General features: G+C 39.1%; 1 protein-coding gene across 4 annotated transcripts in view; it reads right to left on the bottom strand.

The window, feature by feature from the left end:
* The window catches only part of LOC124253965 (innexin unc-9-like), an 86,109-nt gene that overhangs the window by 30,275 nt on the left and 34,034 nt on the right, over nucleotides 1-21,800 (bottom strand). For 2 of the 4 annotated variants that reach the window (XM_046687817.1, XM_046687816.1), the window contains exon 1: nucleotides 3,512-4,321. The exons of the other annotated variants lie outside the window; for them this stretch is intronic. Coding sequence is in view for 1 of the 2 variants with exons in the window: in XM_046687816.1 (XP_046543772.1) it covers nucleotides 3,512-3,531 (20 nt within the window). In the remaining variant the exon portion in view is untranslated. Of the gene's footprint in view, nucleotides 1-3,511; nucleotides 4,322-21,800 lie in introns of those variants that run through there. 4 annotated transcript variants of the gene reach the window in all.

Here is a 21,800-nt window from a genome sequence, read left to right as displayed (position 1 = left end):
TTTAAGAAACATTTCTGATTCGGTTTTCCCTATGAACATCCGTAGTATAGATGTCAACTGTACATTCAGCAAGTGACACAGTTGTCTCAGCAATGCAGATAATTTCTCTTGACGACACAACAAAATCGATAAATGGTTTCAAAATAACATTTGCGGAAAGAACTCTTTTGAATGTCAAGACATTAAAGGGAGACAACTTGATTAGGAATCATTTCTCAAGATGTATTTGCATGAACAATTCTATTTTAAGTGAATGTAGTTTATATTTTCACGTTTTAATCTCTTTATAAAAAGATTGACGTTGTGAATAAGCAGAATGTTCTTTAGATATGAATAGGTGTAAACACCAATATATGTGCTCATTCCAGATGAAAAATCAATTTTATCATAAATTATAACCACCGTTAATTTCACATTGATAATTTACATAATTTACATGAATATTCCATCAACCTCTTTAAAAACAGTTGATAGTATGGCGATGAGACTTAGAAATTTAGCTGACAATAAGAATTATATACACAAACCACATCCGCATATTCGAACAATATCAACGGAATCCCATCCTTACACTGCTGAATGAGAGCGTGGATTGTGTTTAATGCCGCTGTCAACAATCTTCAGGTGATATTTGACGTGTTATCTTGATGTGGGGGAAAACCCGAAGGGATGTAGGTCCCAGGCGAATACCACTTTGATATCACACAAGCAAAGAGCCAAAATAGTTAGAAACAAGTGGGGCGAACAGGGGATCAAACCCACGATCTCAGGTCTCTTTCTTGCCCAAGGGAATCAACTCTGACAGCACCTTAGACAACTGGACTACCCGTGCCTCCTGACAATGCTGAAATACGTTCAGACAGTTCGATAAATACGAATGGACTCACGGTTGCTGCGTGACGGACTTGTCAGTTCGTGCTATAACCAACACAAAACGCGTCTTCGTAATAAGATGTTGAGATGCGCATGTATGTAGACAGGTGCCTCGAATGCTATTACTGGAGTAATGTACAAACAAACGGTGCGTGTCACCGTCGCTATGCCAGCATTAATAGTTGATGCCTACGTAACGTGTATAAACCCGCTAGAAGACACCGAATCATGGTAACCAATTTCAACACATACTTTTAAACATCAACAGGCCGTGCCGACGTATTGAGGGGTCCTCAGAGAGCATGCAATATTTGCACAATTTGTAAGTCCTCTGAATTATTTAGTTCGATGGCATGCTTTAATCAACTGACGTGCATATTTAAAGCATGACAGTCTCAAAGGTACAAACATACGAATATGCAGGACCCGGGATATTGATGTCAACGCGGTACATATACTGAGGGTAAAAAGTAAGGGAACGTAGTGTGTAAGCAAAATATGTTGTTAGATGTGAAGTGTTTTTTGATAAATATTTACTTCATCGGGATATTATTAAACATATCTCTGTATTTCTTCTTACTCAGAAGGGCTTGTAAATAACTTGGGGCAGACAATCAAGTGACTGTTATGGTGAGGGACGTCGGGACACGACGACAAGCAGTCAACGAAGACGCCGAGTCTGATGACCCATTTGATGAAGATGACACTCACGAACCCCTGCTAATCTGGAATCCCTACGGGAGGATATAACTGTCAGAACTAGAACAGGCAAAAGTCACAAACGAAATGTGTTGGCTCATTTTAAACGGAAACTTTTATATAAATTAAAAAAAAACCACCAACAAGAACTGCAAGTGATCCGTTCGGTAATGCTCAAATTGCAATCTATTTTTCGCCTTGGAATATAATTTCAAGAACACTTAGGGCGATGTAGTTATTGGCGAATAAAATTGATAAAAGTGATAAACCTTAACTTAGGTTCCCATGGCAACCGTTAATAAATAAGATTTCATTTCCACGGAGATGCCATAATACGAGATATTGTAGAAAGCTGTCGCTCAATCGTTTCAATGGTAGACATTGACAACTAGTTATAGATATTTCATTAATCATAAAGGCGAACCAAGCTTTAAGCAGTCCCTAGGATGATGAAGTTACGTCACCAAGGCCCCGCCCGAGCGTGTAGCGTATGTCTTTGCGTAACCATTGGCATTGCCTTGTAACGGAGCTAATCGTGTCATAACACGCATGTGTACACTATCGAGACCCTGGTCTACCATTGACACTGAACAAGCGTGCACTACTACAATCACACTCGTCACACTTTCATGCGTATTTGTCCATATTGATTTTTTGTCCAGAAAAAATCCCCGCTTTCTAAAAAAGCCTTTGCAGATAAATCAAATTGGGTAAAACTGTCACGCGTGCGAAACACGTTAGGACCATTCCCGGTTGTCATGGCGACACCATTTCCTGTGAACTTGTTTTTCTGTGTCTGTATGATAAAATGTAGCGCATTATCCAGTTACTCTTTATGAGTTGATATTCCTAGTTTTTTCATTGCAGAAACATTACATCAACGGAAATATGTAACATTTAAATGTCATACAGTATGTATATTTATTACCCGCATAATGTACTTGTGAAGCAGTAGTCGAGAAGTAATCAACATCATATTTAATTTCATCAGTATGGCTTCCGACATTAGATGCTATTGCAAGTAATATCCTAGGTTTTCCCACCTGTTGTGTATAAGACAAGTGCAGCTTGCTCGCGTTAGCTCTTCCAAAGCACCTTAGGAATTATCTTTTCACGTGAAAACCATGTGTTTTTGATTTGTGCATTTGCCTTCCTTCTCTTGCAGCGAGGAAATAAAGCGAAACTCGCGCGGACAAGATTGTAAACATGAAACATTCATTTGGATGTTTGATTGACATCCAAAATATCACGCAGATCAGGATAACCTTAAAATATGATACATACTTCTTATTTTATATCCCTGCTTAATGCTCTTGAGAATTCAACAGATAATAAACGATTCTTTAAGCGCTTGTAAATTATGCAAATAATAACGTAATTTGATACGATTTTTAGGTTCCGCTTTTCAAAACCATATTTTTTACAGTGATGAACAATCGATTTCAAACATCAAACTCATTAATTATCAAAATAATAATAAAATAATTTTCAAAAAATCCATCACAATACAAAACAACGTAAAAAAGCAGTACATATTAGAAAACTTCAGCCATTAACTATGCATCATAGCGACTTGAGATCTCCGACATGAAGCCCAGATTTATACAACGGTGTAACGATGGTCAAGAGGAAAAGAGAGTGACTTGAATGAAATCCCTTGAAAGCACGACAAGACAGATCTGAGGCTAGTCACAAATTCAGAATTGTTACAGCATCACGGCTCAGACTTCGATAAACATTTAACTACAAATGTGTAAGCGAAATACCAACACGATCATAATACTAGGTACTTGAGGCATAGGATACCCTGATCTTTGATGGCATGATCGGGAACCAATACTAGGAAATCATGTTTGGGTTTGGTTACATGCATGGCGTCTCAAATACCAGTTTCCTCACTAAATCATTTCGTGATTATACTCGCGGTACCTGTTCTTACCTCGTCAGTGAATGCATCATACTGTCCTGTAGCGTGCTGATTCCATAATATACCCAGTAGGTACCTCAACAGGATATACTACCAGGTCTTCCAAACAATCCCCGCCACAAAGCACGCTCACAAAAACTGGCGGGAAACAAACTGAAAGATGTGTATGGGCGACGCAGACGACTCGTCGCCGACATATTGGAATGACGCTGCTTGCCAAGATCTTGGTGGTCGACGAAGACTGGCGTGTACAATGCTTTCCTCAAACGTCGATAAGGCAGCCGTTCGATACTGCAAACAGCCCCTGTGCCGTGTATGCTTCGTACGGGCGAGTAACACTTATCGACCAAGGCTCCCGGTCCAAGAACGAAGGCGGGAGAGGGGTCTTCAGGCAAACCTGGCCTAGAATGGAGGCACTACGACGAGGAGGTCAACTTGTGAAATCGCTTTCTTCCTTCCAAATCAGAAATGTTCTTGGCAGTTTGTTTGATGTTCATGCGAGGTTAGCATATGTTGTTGGTTATTTGAAAATCGTCTTAATCAATCCGTTATATTCACAGCTTTAAGTTCTGGTGTGCCAAACCCGTGCGAATTCTGACGCGCGTAGTAGGCATCCCCGAGGAACATCCTATTTCAAAAGGCTTTGCAGGTCGTGGAAGAAATTGGCGACCTCAATGCGGAAGCTGATGATGGCCATTGAAAGCGAGATGGGCTCAGCCTCCAAAACAACAGGGATGCCTGAGTTTAGAGTAAAACATTGAGATAGAAATTCAACACTTCTTGAAAAGATGTGCTTGAACGTGGAGAAAATCTCAACAGCTTCAAGCATAGGAAGCAGCGAATCGTGAATAAACAACTTTCCTATTTGAAAGGAGATCATCCTGTTTTCTCCATCCTTTGTTCATGTGGTATCTCAAGGGAAGCCCTGTTGAAACGCACACAGTATGCTTTCATGAAAACACTGGTGCAGCCACACAGGACTGCTCCGTCTGTATGGTATTCCCGGGTGTATTAGGCGTGAAACACTGCAATGTTAAATTACGATGCTCTGCTTTATTGAAAGGGTAATTGGGCCAGATACTAATGCTATTTCATCTTGGTTTTGAAAGGATGAAGAATCGTGTATAGAAGAGCTGATCTATTTTCAGCCATTCGTTATGAGTGTCTTAATAATAACAATAGTAATCCCTTTTTGCAGCAGTTATAGCAGCGCGCCAAAATATTTCCATCCGTACAAATTAGTTAGTTGTAATTAGGGGCTAGTAATCAATCGTTCGTCAAAATCCATAATTAATAGATATGGGGACTGAACATGATAATGAGTGCACACTGACCTAGGCGTTGAATACAATCAGAGGTGTCTGTGTCACTATTTTAACATCATTAAGAATTCTCTGAGGCAACTTGTTCAATTACTTCAGTAATTGCTGACAATGTAAAATGGTTGCAACTCGCCAAAAAACCTGCCGCTCTGTCAACCTATCCACTGTTGTGTTCTACACTGGCCTAAACCATTCATCCTAAGTACTTGCTGACATATATCCCAATCCTTGCAGGAAAGTTCACAAATTCAGTGTATAGTTACAGAAAGTAAGGTGACTTTCAAGGGTTCTAAACTCCTATTGCCCGACGCCCGGGTACAATAATATAAACAGTTCGGACAAGAAGACCCATCGTTGGTGATCAAAGAGAGCTCAATTAAAAAAGTAATATAGAATGAATTCTGGGAGAACACGCTTTGATAAATATGTCTTCATGATGTAACGCAAAGAAATCGCTGTTGCAACAACACTTGCCAGAACCGAGCTAGGTCTTTAAAAATCCCTCACAATTGAACAACCTCAGTTTCTAAGAGATCAAAGAGATTATAAAATTATAAAATCTGGGCAAACGAGCGTTGATAGTGCGCAGCTAAAAATCAATTTACGTTCGCTATGGAACAACTAAACTTTTAAACTAATGGAACTTATAACCTCATTGTGTAATTACAAACATCCTCGCATATTCCAGATAGTGATTTTTTTAAAGATAATAATCATAGGATATATGTAAGACTGTCGTACTTATAAAGCGGACCTGTGAAATTACTACTATTTGAACACCCTATTCTCGTGAACCAAACTGCTTCCCGAACAATGGGTTAATAATACATTGCAGTGCAAATTTCGTCTAACACGACTAGTACATATATACATCATATCCGTAGTGTGTACGTACCTTGCCATCCTACATTAGTGGTGCTTTGCAGGTTCTGCTGAATAGCCTTCAATTGAAATCCCGGGAATGGGAACGGGGGAATATTATATAACTAGGTTGCCATATTCAGCACATACAATGCTATAATTAGATATAATTTGACCATGTTTCATTTGAATTTATCACTTTTGGGAAATTGATCAGACAATCCCGAACGATGGGAGTATGTGAATGGATGATTTTGATTTGTGATTACTGCCATATGCCTAAGCAGAGTCGGGTAATTGTCCCTTGTCGATATTCGCCCTCAAGATATAACATTTTATTCACAGGGTATTCACCTGTGCTGTAACAAGGCAGTAAATTGGATGAGTGGGGACTACTCAGCTGCTGGAAGTCAATGTCAGTCGGTATTGGTTCATGGATTAAAACCAACAGTGAGAAAATGCCTTGTAATAGATCCATGAGCTTAAGGCTTAATATAGTGCGACCGCTTTGAAATGACATAATGTTAAAATCAGTGACCGGCAACACCAGCCTGTCATCCATTCTGTCCAGAGATGCAGCATAAACACACAATGCCTTTGAGTAATTGGTCTATTTTGTCAAACATGTCAGGCAAAATGAGAATGGCTTATCGTTGGTGCCCAGGATGGGATAAAGAATGATTTTAAGTATAGAAATAATCTAAGTAATGGTGAGGGTAACGCGTTTCAAGCGTTACTTAGCGATTGGGCGAATTGTATCTCTATTACACTTATTGCAAATACTTTTGTACGAGCGACAAACCAGTGATTGATATTAAGAACACCGACCAAAGTTATCGGCCCACGACACACGTTCAGATAGTCTAATCACTTTATTTCTATCCTGCGCATAACTGGTGGCTTAACTTGTGGCTACCAAAGATTAGACTGCCTTTTGACTTATATCATCATATAAACCGTTAAACTGGTGTGTGTAATACATTACAGAAGCATATGCTATATTCTTATACAGTTGAATACTTTGAAGAAAACTAAGGTCATACACATGTATACGCACACACACACGCACGCACTCACGCGAACGCAGATCGGAAGACCATTTATCCTCCTCCGGTATGTTGCCGGAATTCCAGGAACTCTGCTTAACGGAATTCACTCCGGAACGCGCTAATGATCGCACTGTCTCTACATACTATGCTCGGATGTTCGGAAACTCGGTATATACTTTCGAAAAGACCCAAGCTAGTAACCCCACGTATAGTAACTAAGTACCAACAAAAACATTTCCAATATACAGTCAAATCCCGATGAGTCGAATGCCGGTGTCTCGAATATTATGCATAACTCGAAGTACCTGTCGGTCACGACCATTCCCTGTTATAGTTGTCACCATTTGATTTCCGGTATAACGAATCATAGTATCCGGTGTTTACTTGTGTTAGTAATACTTTCTCAACATATATATAGCCTCGTATTAGATGTTTGAGGAAAACACCCAGAGTAAGCCAACTGCCCATGCAAAGGTTTACTTTACCTTGAAACACATATGACACGTTAATTAACGTATAACCATAAAGACCGACAGTCACTAACAAAACACTGTGGCAGACGAGTCGAGTCTATTGATTTTTCCAGAATGTATATGCCTAAACAACTTACTCGAAAGGCCACATGTGTTATAGCCGTGCAGATGAGCGTTAGATCTTTCATGTTTACAAACCTTAAATAGCAAAAAGCATGCGTTGACTTTTCCAGGCAATTACTCGTAAAAAGTGGAAGTAAACGAGCTGCTGAAGGGGAGCGGATAACATGAGTGGACATCAATATGTCGAGTGTTTTGCTAATGAAAACCTTACAAGACTGTGAGCACAAAAGTAGGGTAAAAACATACATTTTACCCAATACGGATACACATACAAACAGCTTAATTAAACTGATAAAACATGGACTTCCGGGAGGGACAAAGTGTGACGTGGTTCCGCATGGGTCAAGGCCACCGCGAGTGTTGGTCGATGTTCATGCCTTAACCACTGGCCGTCAGATCCAGTCTCGAACGTTCATATGTGGCTGTGGTATTGCTGGGGTACTTATTCCAGTCTGACGTGAAATGCACATTGGATACTTATACATCAAATACCGTTTGGTTCAATAATTCGCAATATTTATTCTATTTATTTTTCAAATCGGTGCGCAATTGATCTCGCATACATTGACATGAAACACATTTTTAGGAATGTATAAGATTCGTGACATTGTAAATGATCTTTTACAAGTCTGGCATCGAATCATGGAAGGCACGAGTTATCTCCCTTGTAAAATGTCACGTCGACGTCTCGGGTTAGTCGAAAATATGGCCCTCCAGGAAACCCGAAACGAAATTTGATGAAATTTGGCTGATGTGTGGAAATATTGACGTGGATCAATACAACACAGAGGAGAAAATCACGCAGAGCGAGTGCAGCATTCGTGTTTATTTCGTTTGTCGTCTGCTCCGCTCGCGCAAGGTCACGTGCATCTCGAGCAGGGCTATTGACAGTCACGACGTGTAAAGAGAAAATAATAATGGCGAATATGAGCGTCCTAGACAGACACAACCAGTCTAGCACAGCCGACAGAGACAGCCAATTTAGTTTTATGGTTCTGCAGTTTGTTCCGATATGCTGTAGGCCCGTCAGCTTATTTATACGTCAATGAATTTTGATCAGGAATATTAGAAATCCCCTGAACCGACGAGCAAGATGATATAGAAAGGCACAGGTTCGCACTCTGGCCAGCACAGGTCGTCCATCAATGCCAATCGACCGGACTGGAATATGGGCCTCTGAGAGAGACAGCTAGAATATGGTGTGAACCTAACGGGGACCTTGGTACTGATTTCACCGAGAATCGCGTGCACAACATGCTCAATGAAATCCTATCATTATCATTTATATTCTCTCCTATAACGGTAATCTTGGCCGGTGAATCTCTTGATTATGATGACGTGACATTTAGGATTTAAAGGCGTTACATATGATTTTTTATGTTCTGAGCAGAATATCCGTCAATAATAACGTCACTTCTAAGTGTTCGGAACCCCCCCAAAAGCCACGAAAAAACATAGGCAGGACATGCATTAAAGCTGTAAAATTCATTTCCTTCTTTCACAGTTATCATTTGCTGTCATTATCATTAACCTGCCGCCGTTTTCGTTCTAAACGAAATCACAAAACAGGCAATACAGGTTTATAATGATAAGTGTAGTTAACTGATTATTAAGAATCCTTTTCATTTACTTTCATGTTTCGTTTCAATTTTAAAAATGATCTTAAAATCTTGAACACATATTGATGAAGTCGAACGCCTGAAGTGCTGACTCCTTTTGAAGGTGTAGCGATTCAATGTGAAGAAAAATCTCTAAATCTCGCTTCCGTGTTGCACACAATAAGCGAGGCCGATTTAAATTGCATTTGTCTCGTCCAACTAACCTTTCGAAAGCTTTCCGTCCGACCCCATCAAGATATAAACAGATTAGTGAGGTTTGTAATTTGCATTAAATAGTGCTAGAAGACCCAAGACTCGAGAGAAAACTTTAAAAAATACCAATTTAAAGTGGAGAAATTGCATGCTAAATTTGCATGAAATTGCCCTATGGGCGATAATTTTCAAGAGGTTTTCAAAAAGTCTTCTCATCCGTTGATTTCCTGAACACAGTTCCAGACGTAAGCCAGCAAACAGAGAAATCTAATTTCGGATATTAAAGGAGTCCATTGGAACAGAAAGCAGACTGTTTGAGATCTGAATGTACATTATCAGGGCGGTATTTTTATACACAAGGCACACAGACGTGTAACAAAAGCAGAAATCTTATAACAGTTATCTGCCCTTAGCACCTTTTAAAACGATCTCAGGCGCATTACTAAACGGCTCAGAATGTAGATAACCTGTCAATTATTTCAATATGGTTCAAGAAAACATGATTTATAAACATATGATTTTTTCAAGTCGTATGTCGAACGTTTTACGTGCACCAGCCATCGAAAGTGTAAATCTAGTATTTAGGACTATCCCACAAACACCGTCCATATTCAAATATTACATGACAGAATCCATGAAGCGAGGTACTCATTTCCATAAAGTTCACAAGCTCTCTATCTCATATAAACCGCGTTGCTAAATATAGTCACCATGGTCCTGACGGTTCATCGTAGGGTCTGGCGGCAAAGGTGCTTACTTCTACCAATTGCTTCCCTTAATGGCTAACGAGGCATAAAGATAAACCTGTCCTTAGCACCATAACCAAGAATTGGTTAATCGAGCCAGGAAATCAGAGTTTCTTGACAACTGCTTCTATCATTAGCGCAACACTAAACTGGCATAACCCAGGAATGGTCCGGTTTGGCTTCTCGCTGGAATGTGATCAGTTGAATGTTCAAACGTCTATTTTGCTCTAAGAATCGTCACATCAGGTAAACAGCTGGAATATATATTTGTCATCAAACATGTTTTTAAGCGACAATACGTGAAGTAGTATTGTTTAACGGTGGTACTTGACACTATTTTCCCCAGCAAACGAAACGTAAATCTGTCTATTCCCAGAGCCAAGGACTATTGTTTGGAAATACAATTTCTGAAATTACTGAAATTTAGAGCTGCATGAATATATGGGCATTTTGAGTGTGAGTTATGTCCCTTAGATACCAGGATACTCGTGGCATCCAATTTCCACCATGATCCTGGGTGCTTCATCTCCAGATCCAGCTTCACGCGTGTCATACCTGAACGGGTATCACACTTCACTCACTCACTCAATCTTATATCAGATATAGGACAGCTTCCTTGAACACAGAGTACGCGTGGGGATTCAACCCATTCACAAAAATAAGTTATCTGACACAAATTCGCCATACCAAGGTTTCACCTACTCTCGAGCCATCAATTTTATTCTCTTCAAGGTCATCAACTGCCGAACCTCGACGTCTGAGGCCCAGACGTTACCAAAATCATTTCGTTATTCTCTGTAATATTTGGCAATGTAAGCCCCTATCGGTCCCATTTAGATCTCGATCGATCACGTTACGTTTAACCCTTAGCAACCCAACAGGAAATCACAAAGGTCCTGTTCGTATTTTAATATCCTCTAAAAGGGCCGGCGGAGCGATGCCATCTATGCTATTACCGAAGGAGATGATAATTGCGCTGAAAATGGATGGAACTTAGCGAATAAGTCGTCAAGATGATAGAATCTAGCAAGCACTCATTCTGTTAGCAGGAAACTGTCGCTTGAAGGCTGTGGTAGAGTAATGTCCCTCTCCTGTCCGCGAAGGTAAAGAAATCTGACTGATACCGGAAGTTTAGGGAAGGCTCGCAGCAAAGGCCAGATAATGTGGGACGTGCGATTTTAAACCAATGACGTTCGCGGACGCTATCAAACCACCGTCTGAGTCAGGTTAGAAGTGCTATCAGTTTCATTAATTGAAGGAAAATTGATATCTCGACGTGTAACCAGGATGGGAAAGGACTTGTAAAAATATGATACATTTCCTGAAACTATTGTCTGATATCACATGTACATTAGCCTTCCATTACTATATGCAATGGAGCCATATTGGCATCTACTTGTGATATTTAGAATAAGGATTAAAAACTCATATAGGCACACACAAACAGCGTTGTAAAATACGTGTTCCTGAAATCTGTGTATGACGTGAAAAGTATTACTGTCACGTGACCCGTATCCATGGCAATTAACACGCATTTAACATGTTTATGGTATGCTTCTTTCTCGGTACATACTTTATTGCCTGTAACACGAGATTGATGCATTAACAAGATATCAATGAGGAATAGAGATGCCAACTGGTGATAACATACAGAATTATACGCAGGGAATTACTGATTGGCATTCTTATTTTATTACGTATGTATGAAATACTGGCTTGCAATTGATTTTGACAAGTTATGAGAAATGAAGAAATCGATTTCGCACCAGAGCGAATTTGAAAATCACTTTCATTAGCCACCACCCCACAGCAATGGCAACTCTGTAACATAGTGTAACAGAGTGTAATGTAAGGATGATGTGTACATGGCACTGATAAGTAGACCAAAATGTCTACATCATATAAATTTCTTTTCTCATTTCTAATTCGTGGCATAATGTGCATTTATCCGTAACTCTCAAGCAGTAATATCGCGATCCATATAACATGTTTTCGAATAATTAAGAATATAATTCGCAGTTTTGAAGGATGGACATACGTATTTGTGGTTCTGTGGTAAGGAATGAGTGAGTGAGTGAGTGAGTTTAGCATTACGCCGCTTTTAGACACCAGAAATAGGTTTCACACATTGTACCCATGTGGGGAACCGAACTCGGATCTTCGGCGTGACGACCGAACGCTTAACTACTAGGCTACCCTACCGCTCCTTGTGGTAAGGATGCCCTTAAGCATCACTTATATGATCCTAAATGCATGAGGGAGCTGTATAAGTCCAATCGGACCTATTTCGCTCATCTTAGACATGATATATCACATACAAGAACCCAGCTAACGTAAAGACGACCTAAACGATATGTCACGAAGAAGATATATCTCTGTCGCGTATCGCACTAAGTGAGTTTAATACCTCTGTCTCATTAGATAAACGCATGTAATTAAATCAGCCCGCGCACGTAAATAAAGTAGGTATTTCGTGCTAATGCAGGCAAACCTCTGCCATTGATTCAAGCAGTAACACATAAAATACCCCATTTAGTCGCGCTCTCGTATGTGATTTAAGTCAACATGATGTTTAATCAGAAGGTGGCCATGTGGTTGGCGACACTATCTTCATGAAAACCTGACCAGATGTCATGAAGTCGATCAGAAGAATGCCAGTCAAAACTACTTCATACCATGCAACTCTCGAATATACAAGGTACAGAAGAGAGAATCCGCAGAGAAATTTACCAGACCACTCTAATCGATAAATCAGCTATTTTTAGTTAATTCTAACTGATTAGCCCTGCCTTCGGTTACGTACCGCCATTCACCGCAGGAACGTCTAACGTCTAACGTCAAAAAGTCCCTTCAATGAAAACTTCAAAGTATTTCGTGTCAAGACGTAGAGCAGTTTGTTCCGAGGAGACTGTTCTCAACGGCAACGTGAAGTAGTCCTGAAAGCAGCAGGGGCTCTCAAGGAGCACATCCTCCTAAAGTTCCGGCCGATTGTCCTGGTATCTTTTTATCCCTTCTTAATCATACAATATATGGAGCGGTTTCCGGCGAGAGGGCGCACTGGCGAAATATCCCGACCCAACAACGCTTTGAGTAATATCTCGAAAACAGGCCTCTATGAGATAAGGTCAAGACTTATTTGATCATAACCATACTGGTTCGACGTGCGGAATGCCTAACATGAAAAGCCTTATGTGCGTTAACTTGGATGTTATAAACTGAATAATTTAGGTGTACTGGAGTTTGTTTTCGATGACTATAATATGGCTCTGTCAAAATACATTACCGACGGAAACAAGGAAAGGCTTATGTACTCAAGGCTTGGCTATCCTAGCATATTGGATTTAAGTCATTTAAAAGTAAATTATGGGTTTTTTTCAAGCAAAAACTTGATTGGCACGTGCGTGTGCTTGTGAAGGTTGCCACAGATTGGCAGGATGCGCATACCTTCTGACAGTGATTGAAACCAATACTTTTGATACAGTCGTACAATGAATTCCTCGTGATTAGTGCTATTGAAACATTTCGCTTTATTGAAATATATACGATTTATTATGTAGATTCTGCGGTCAATAATTACACATATTCATTAATTACAATATCTTTACCTAGTCACACAAGATACCCATAGTTATTCACCACTCTGAGCTCGGTTTTACGGCATTTTTGGCAACATTTAAGCAATATGTTGGCCAGGGACGCCGGTATAACCCTGCCGGGAGTCTTACACAATCCTTCAGTGTTACGATCTAACTCTTTATATAAATTAGGTTACCCTACCCCCATGGGCATAATCTCTCTTTAACTTTCAAGCGATATTGTTCTGCGATATTCTGGTTCCATCATATGTGTACCCTTGAATGTGAGCCTAGCCCGGACAGACAAGTGGTATTGTAGTTGGAGAATTCAGTTCAGAAATCGTGTTTGTGTTCTGTTTTTCTGAGCATGTGTTAAACATAAATTCTGGTGTGGATATCCGGTTGCAACTGATCCCAAGCAATCTTTGATTGTATCTGTACTGCGCGGATTGGTGCTCCTAATAGCAATCACTGATTTTGTAGTTCCAGACTCCAATATTTACAGGCCACCGCCGTAATGTTGGACTATACTGACAACAAACGAACATAAAAGCCAAAGGTACCCTGGAAATACTGTATCGAGGCATGTCCTGTGTCTGTATTTAAATCACCTATTACTGAATACATCAGAAATTATCCTGCGGCATCTCAAACCTGCCATAAGTAACATAAACTTGGGCATGAAAAGGTAAATCGATGTTAACGACAATGCATGCAGACCCTTTTAGTAAATGATGATATGATGCATTTCAAAATAACGCTATTAATAGGAAATATGATCAAAAAGAGATAACCAAATATACTAACATATCACGACGTAACAGTGGTTATGAGAGGCAGGGAAGGAAAGAATAATTAATACTATCAGAATATATCGTATACTTTAAAAGGATTCTAGCTATCTTCTTATCTTAATGCAGTCAATACCATTTTTATATCTAATGGATATTGGATGTTGAATTTTCAACAATGATAATGCTCACGTGTCAACAGCACTGGAAATAAAGTATCAAACTGTCATTACCATAGTTCCAGGAAATGTTGAAATTTATGTTATGCAATCAGCATTTAAGGCAATTTATCAGCTGTCACGATTTGTCATATTGGTTTAGAACAATAGCTATCACGATTTGTCATATTGGTTATTAGCATCAAAATGAAAGAAACGAGTTAGGGCCTTTGGAAACATGTCTGTTGTGTTGAAACCCGGACAGAGAGAGGTCAAGTAGATTTGTTTCAAATAGTTTCAACATATAAAGAACTTGACAGCAAGAAATCAAACAGGACAGAGGAAGCCTATTACAAGGTAACGGTTGAGATGAAACAAGCCATCATAATTATAATAATTGGCGCCTCAGCCTTGAGTTGATGACCTTCAGCACGAGTATCGTCAAGACAGCTCCTTCTGTCCTGGGGTCTTATTGGGAGGAAGTTATTGATGTATAAATATATTTGATCAATATCAAACAATTGTAACGTCAGTCGTAGATTGTCTGATTGATAATGGATTCAGTTGTGCTCAAAGATGGTAAGAAGATGAAGAGAATTATGGAGACTTAAGGTCGCTATTCAGTCGTGACATCCGGCCTTTAAGAAGCTTTGCAAAACAATAGAACATGAATAAAAATATGTTCATGTTCCTAACAGTGAAGACTGTTCCTCTGATGTTAATGCATACCTCATCGATATGTACTTTATAAAAGTGACGCTGAAAGTATTTATCAATCAGAAACACAGGTAACATTGTTTATGCAAATCTGGATTGAATGATGTTGGCTTCTTTTCGGTATTTTTAAAGTACATTATAATACTATAATACTACATAAGCAAATGTCCCTAAACATGTCCACATGTATTATGTAACGTTGTAGACATTTTTATATCTATTTTTTTCAAATGCAAATCCGTCGAAAATCCTGACACTTCTCAAGTAACGCAATGTGTTGCGTTGACAATATTCTTTTCCGCAAATTTAGCACCCGTTTGTTTCTTAAACTGAAACAATGAATGAATGAATTACTGAATTACTGTATCGAGAAACATCAACAGTTCGTTTCGAGAGTGTTTCATGCATATTCAGTGTTCCATATCTTTCATAAATGGCACCACTAAATAAAGGGATTCTTAAATTCTTCTGTATTCTTCAATTCATTTAACAAACGTAACGTCGGAAGAAACAAAATGCACAATTTTTTAAAACTGATATCGTTTAAAGAGGCTTCATTAACACTGACGTTACTTAGCACTGGTGCAGAAACGCATCTTCTCGTTGACTGGCCCGGGTTCTAGAAGAAATTGGCTTTGCCTTTATTACTCGGATTCATCATATTACTGGAAAATTTTACATCTGAGGTGGAAAATTTATAACGCTTTTAATTAATCAGTTGGGCAAATGAAAGTCATGACAGTGATACTAAACAAGAGACCGCGATGCATCAATGGAAGCGCTCGCGTGGAGAGAATTCCTGAGCGATAATATTACATCGGCTGTATCAACACGTTGCATTCCTGCGGTGCTTCAGTTGTTCTCGTATTACTTTCATTATTGGGCATTAAAATGTATACGGTATCCTAACCTTACACAGCCCGCCTCGGTGGACTGATGGGATCTAGACACGCAAGACAATGTATATTAATGTGTGTAAATTCCGTATACTCTTCTGTACCCTCTGAAGTGGTCTTCCTTTGAGAAATATACAAATTGCATGTACTAATTATAAACTGATAACGATCACAACCAGGGCCCCGTTCCTCAAAGCGATCGTATCGCTACGACAGTCGTAAGTCATGTTAGTATGCGAGTAACGATCATCTTAGCGCTACGATCGCCTTGAGGAACGGGCCCCAGGACGCAAGTTTTCATGTAGTCGGGAAGAAGGTTGCATACTATCCACGAACACCTATTCTACAAGTAAAAACACCAATGCGTAAAGGTTATTGATATTTCAAAAAGCCTCATATTAAAAAAAGAAGTGTCACAGCCACAAAATGGAAGCAAGACGTAGGTCACTGAATGGTGAATGTCTTCTTTTTGTATAAAACGTGGACATGTCTCTTTCGAGAAGATTAGGCCTCCTTAGAAGGACATCAGATATTGACTTCATGCCAAGTGTACATTAAATGTATATAAAAGGAGTTTTAGTAGTGGTTTAGTCACTAAAGCAGTCAATCAATTATGTACATAATAAACACAACGAGTATTTCTCTGACTGCAACTCGTACGAATCCACAAATACGATTTTTCTGATCTGAATACAAAGACCACAATCTATTTTCGAGTGCAAACGTTACCAAATGTACGCCAGAGAAACTAGTTTGAAAGATCGATAATCGATGGCCGGATATAAGATTTGATCAGCTGAATACGTCAACCCCAGTTTGGGAAAGGACGCCACTGCCAGATCTTTGGCCCATCAAAAGGCCATGTACACAAACATTAAGCGTAAATAATGGGGATAAATATTTGTGAAGGCCCTTACTTTAAACTGTTGTGATAGGAAAACAGGGAGTGCGAACACCATCCGTGTTCGCGAGAGAAGATTGTTCATAAAGAAGCTTAAGTGCAAATTTTCTGCTATTAAGAGATTTGCATCTGCCAACAAGTTACATAATCCTTTTTTCGACGGCGGAAAAGAAGTTGAACATGTTACACCTTAGGGACGTTTTCTTGCATCGGCGAGATGAGATAAGACGATACAACGAGCACCAGCACAAGAAGGTAATGAGAAACAGTTTTTCTACAGACAGATTAGAGTGGCAATCCTCTTCTTAGCAATATCTTCTCACCTAAATGAATTCATCTAAAACGTCCGAATGTTGAACATTTGAAACACGATGCAAAGTGTAATATTGCTTGTATTTCATGTGGTATATTAGCCTCACATGTATTAAATAATGGTATGAGTATTCAAGGTGTGAGGGATATAACCATGACTCATCGTATCATAAAAAGTTGATATAAAGGTATCTGTGTAACGAGCCAAAAACTAAATAGATCATTTACTTTGCCATGTTCTCAGAACTTTGATAAACAAAAGTCTAAGTAAAGTTTCTAGAGCCGCTTCTCGTCATCATTCAAGCACGTACTTTATTTCAGGCGTCAAAAATGCCTTTCTTGAAGCCCTGCTATCACTTTCCCACTTCCGGGGAGTCCAAACATGTAAGACGGAAGTTCCATTTGCGCGTAAGTCCAAAATTGACTGCATTGTCTCGATTGTTGGCAAACTAATGGAAAAATCAATTTTAACTCCAGCAAAGTGTTTACCTTTTATTCCGGAAGTTACAGTTATGGAGAGTGAACGATTTTCTGTCAATTATTTTTGTTCGGGTCTGTAGCGTTAGTTACCCTAGCGGCTAACAAGACCTGGGAGAAATAGAAGCATGATGATTTTATTTTCAGCATGAGTGGCACTCATGATTATGGCATTATTTTGGTCCTTGAAGATGCTTTTTATATAGTTGAACTATTTACTTACTTCATACGAATGATTTAGACATTTATACATGTACATCTCCAATAAATGCATATTTACATCGATATATCTTGGTAATGCTGCTGTAATGGATAAAAATATCAAGCAGTGATTAGAATGGATGTTATTGACATAGTGTGGAGGATGTTTTGACTAATCTTGTGTTCGCAACACGTAAAACGTATATGAAATACGTCAAGCGTTGGAAGCGTTAAGTTAAAGTAAAGTTAAAGAATATTGTCAATTAGCATACTTAGACAAGAAATAAACCTCTTTCAGCTTCTAGAAAGTTAAGTTGCCGTAAAAATATGGACGACTTCGAGTATATGTAAATACATGTGAACACAGCTTTTGAATGTGCAGTCGAAGTCGAATGTGATTAGTTGCAGATACTGTTCTGTATGCTTACATACGAAATATAATACTTTCAATTTCTAGAAAGTTAAGTTGACATACCAGGGGCGGATACAGCTTTTTGAGAAAGGGATGGGTGTGGTGTGGTGGTGGTGGTGGGAGTGGTGGTGTGTGTGTGTGTGTGTGCGCGCGCGCGTGCGTGTGTGTGTGCATGCATGCATGCAATGGTGGTGTGTGTATGGTGTGTGTGTGTGTGTGTGTGTGCGCACAGTTCAGAAGGGGGGGGGGATTGCACAGTTCATTTTCACCCATTTCAATGATCATTTAATAAACTTTCCGCCTATGCATACAAATTTGGACGACTACTAGTAGTAATTTAGATAAATTTGGAACCCAGCTTCTAAATGTTCAGTCGATGTCGAATGTGGTCAGTTGCAAACACCTTCATGTTAATTTCGTAGCTACTCTCCATTAGTCCAGCATCAGAACTCCCTCCAGAAGAAATTGATGTTAATACCAAGTCGCTTTTCATTTAAAGAAAATCTCGTGTTTTTATCCTCGCAGTTTTCAATTTCCGCGCAGTGGCTGAAAACGACTTAATTTGTAATCTTCAATTACTATTGCAATATACTAGTCCGTAACCTCGTCTAGAGATTCCTCTTTGTATGGGTTTGCCCCGGTATACATGACGCAATGGCGAGATGAATTACTGGGGACGTGCAACCAGGACTCGGAGATTACATACCCGGAAATGGCGGAGAGCACACTCTGTTTGACCCCAGTTGGTATCCCCATTTTGTTCTCATTTCCATACCCGCAAATAACGCCTATCGATCGTAACAAGGTATGTCTATTTCTTTCCACAACGTATCAGCCATAAATGTGCCATAAACGTTATATATGCCACATGGAGATCGCAATATTTTAAGCTCGATCAGCGAATACAATTTTATAATCTAACCCTTATGGAAACGATGACTTGTGAGATGATCAGTGGCAGTTATGATGCAATATAATGAGATATAGTGGAAACACGCTGATTCAGCGCTTTTGTTATTGTATGACATACTGGCATCATGAATCAAGCTTTCATGTATAACTATGGTGGGGTTAGTTATGTTGATAAAGGTTAAGTCGAAAAGTTAGACGGTATAAAAATATGACATATCCGTCAACAAACATAGCTACTGAAAACCGCAAATGTAACTCGACCTTATTGCCCTTTTCAATATATAATATTATGTTTTAAATGCCACTCTGTCAAATGAATCATTCGAAGACAAATGTAATGGTTATGCTAGTTCTTTAAGTGCGTAATATCTTTAATATAGCAACAACGTGTTATGGATGTGGATATTTCATGATGAACGTGTACCATTGTTGTTCTAAATGTAATAAGCGAAATATATAAAGCTCTAAAGTACAAATTATTCATACTGTGAAAAAACAATCCTCAGTTATTCGCACGTTTGTTGGAAATCACTATATGATAATGAGGGATCATAATTTCCTATTCTGGCAGTTTTAGTTTTAAACTAAATAAAACGCCACACAAACGTGTCCTGAATCTAACCTGTAACACAGACTAAGTACATATACATGTTATGTATGTAAGAAGGGAATGTTTGTTTCAAGCGTTTGTGCCTGGTTCTGTAGTTTTCGAACTTTAATGGTTCTGCTCGAGTCTATTAGTACACTACATATACATGTAGTTGGTGCCAAGGTATATGTATATATATACACTTACAGTAAACCCGCCTTAATCCGGACCCTCGCAATTACGAGAATCTCCGACGGTCACTGTTGTCAATGTGGAAAGCCCATTTCTGGTGTCCCCTGCCGTAATATTGCTGGAATATTGTTAAAAGTGGCGTAAAACTAAACTCACTCACTCATTTGCAGTAATTTGATAATCCGGATTAAGTGGGCTTCACTATTTATATGTATGTCAGACAATCTTCAACCTCTACATACGCGCCCACGCCTACATCGACGTGCTACTGACATCTACACCCACTTGATGAGACATCGTGTCTGTCTTCTATGTTAGCCTGTTGTAATACCACAATATTGGCTGATATCTTAATAGTCCAAAATCAAAAGCATACAATGTAACAATGATGGGTGTTGTGTCACACAGAATATGTGTTGAAAGATTTCAACAGCTTACTTACATTGATATATATCAACTTTATAACATGCTCAAGAGGCTTCTGAAGTATTTTGTATAAATCGAATTCGTGTTCATGTTGTACACACATATGAAATGGCGGTCGTGCTGTTGTTAATCAGATGATCGGTATTAAAACTCAGACCTGGATATAATAGGTTTTATCGGCAGTAAACATGTTCTAATTACTTTCTGGACGCATCATTGATCAAGGGACCCATTAACTGGTGCATAAATATTTGATATGGAACGCAGCACTCAATGAAAGCAGGGTGCATGTAATGGTGCTGCATTGTTTCTTTATTGTTTCTAACATTTACCCATATTCTGTTGTACATATACTGTAAACGTACTTGTTTTCGCTTGGTGCAAATTTTGCGGAATTGACAGTTTAGACTACACCAGCTGTCTCCTAAGCCTTAGAAAGCACCTACCCCCAAGACACCCGGACTTCCAAATCCAAATGATTGCAAAGATGACACTGAGGCCGAAGTCGTAATCGCGTTATTTCAAACAAGCCGGGTTGTTGTGAATGTGATGATTGATGTGTTAGCTGATAGTAGTTTGTGTGTGCCGTACAATGCAATGACCACAGTAACAAGGAATCTGTGTGTGCACACAACATGTACAGTTGGACTTGAAACACCAAATATCAGAAAAGATCAAAGAGTCATTTCTGCATAAACCATAACATAATCAGCAACCGTTTGGACCCAATGTTATACGACACTGCTTACTCAAAGTCATTACAATACAGATAGCACTGGTCGCAAGTTCTTTCGTCTTGATTCACAAGTTTGTTTTATTCGGCCATGAACTTATTCCTGTTTGTCGATAAATACCAAAAGACAACATAAACACATACCGGAACACAATTTAAATAATCATGGCAGTCAAAGTCGTGCGCCGCGCGTTTTCCAAAGGCATTTGACTGTTAACTAGACCTATTTCAATAAACGTTATAAATTGAAAGAGAGATTGTGAATTGGGAAACTACCTACATATTCCATATATCTTTGGTTAAAGAAATTAGAAAAAACCCAGGAAATTAGAAAAAATAACATGACACAAAAAACCCCGGACTGTCAAGATAGTCGAAACTGATTATGTTCTGGCGCTGACGCGGGAGATTATTCTAGTCATATTTTGTGGAAATGGAAAATGAATGTAAGAGAAGACTGAACGTGATTACTGTATTCATTCCGGATTCAGCGAGTCTTGCATACTCGACTCCAGCGGCTCCCTATGTGCACTGATGTAATAATAAAAGGCTTTTCAAGGACATTTGCGATTCGTGATACGTAACAGATGTAACACATACTGCATCGGTAATTATCTTATACAA

Source organism: Haliotis rubra, unplaced genomic scaffold, assembly GCF_003918875.1.
Source record: "Haliotis rubra isolate DU_JTF1 unplaced genomic scaffold, ASM391887v1 Scf56, whole genome shotgun sequence".
NCBI classification, from domain to species: domain Eukaryota; kingdom Metazoa; phylum Mollusca; class Gastropoda; order Lepetellida; family Haliotidae; genus Haliotis; species Haliotis rubra.
This window is presented reverse-complemented; position numbering and strand designations above follow the sequence as displayed.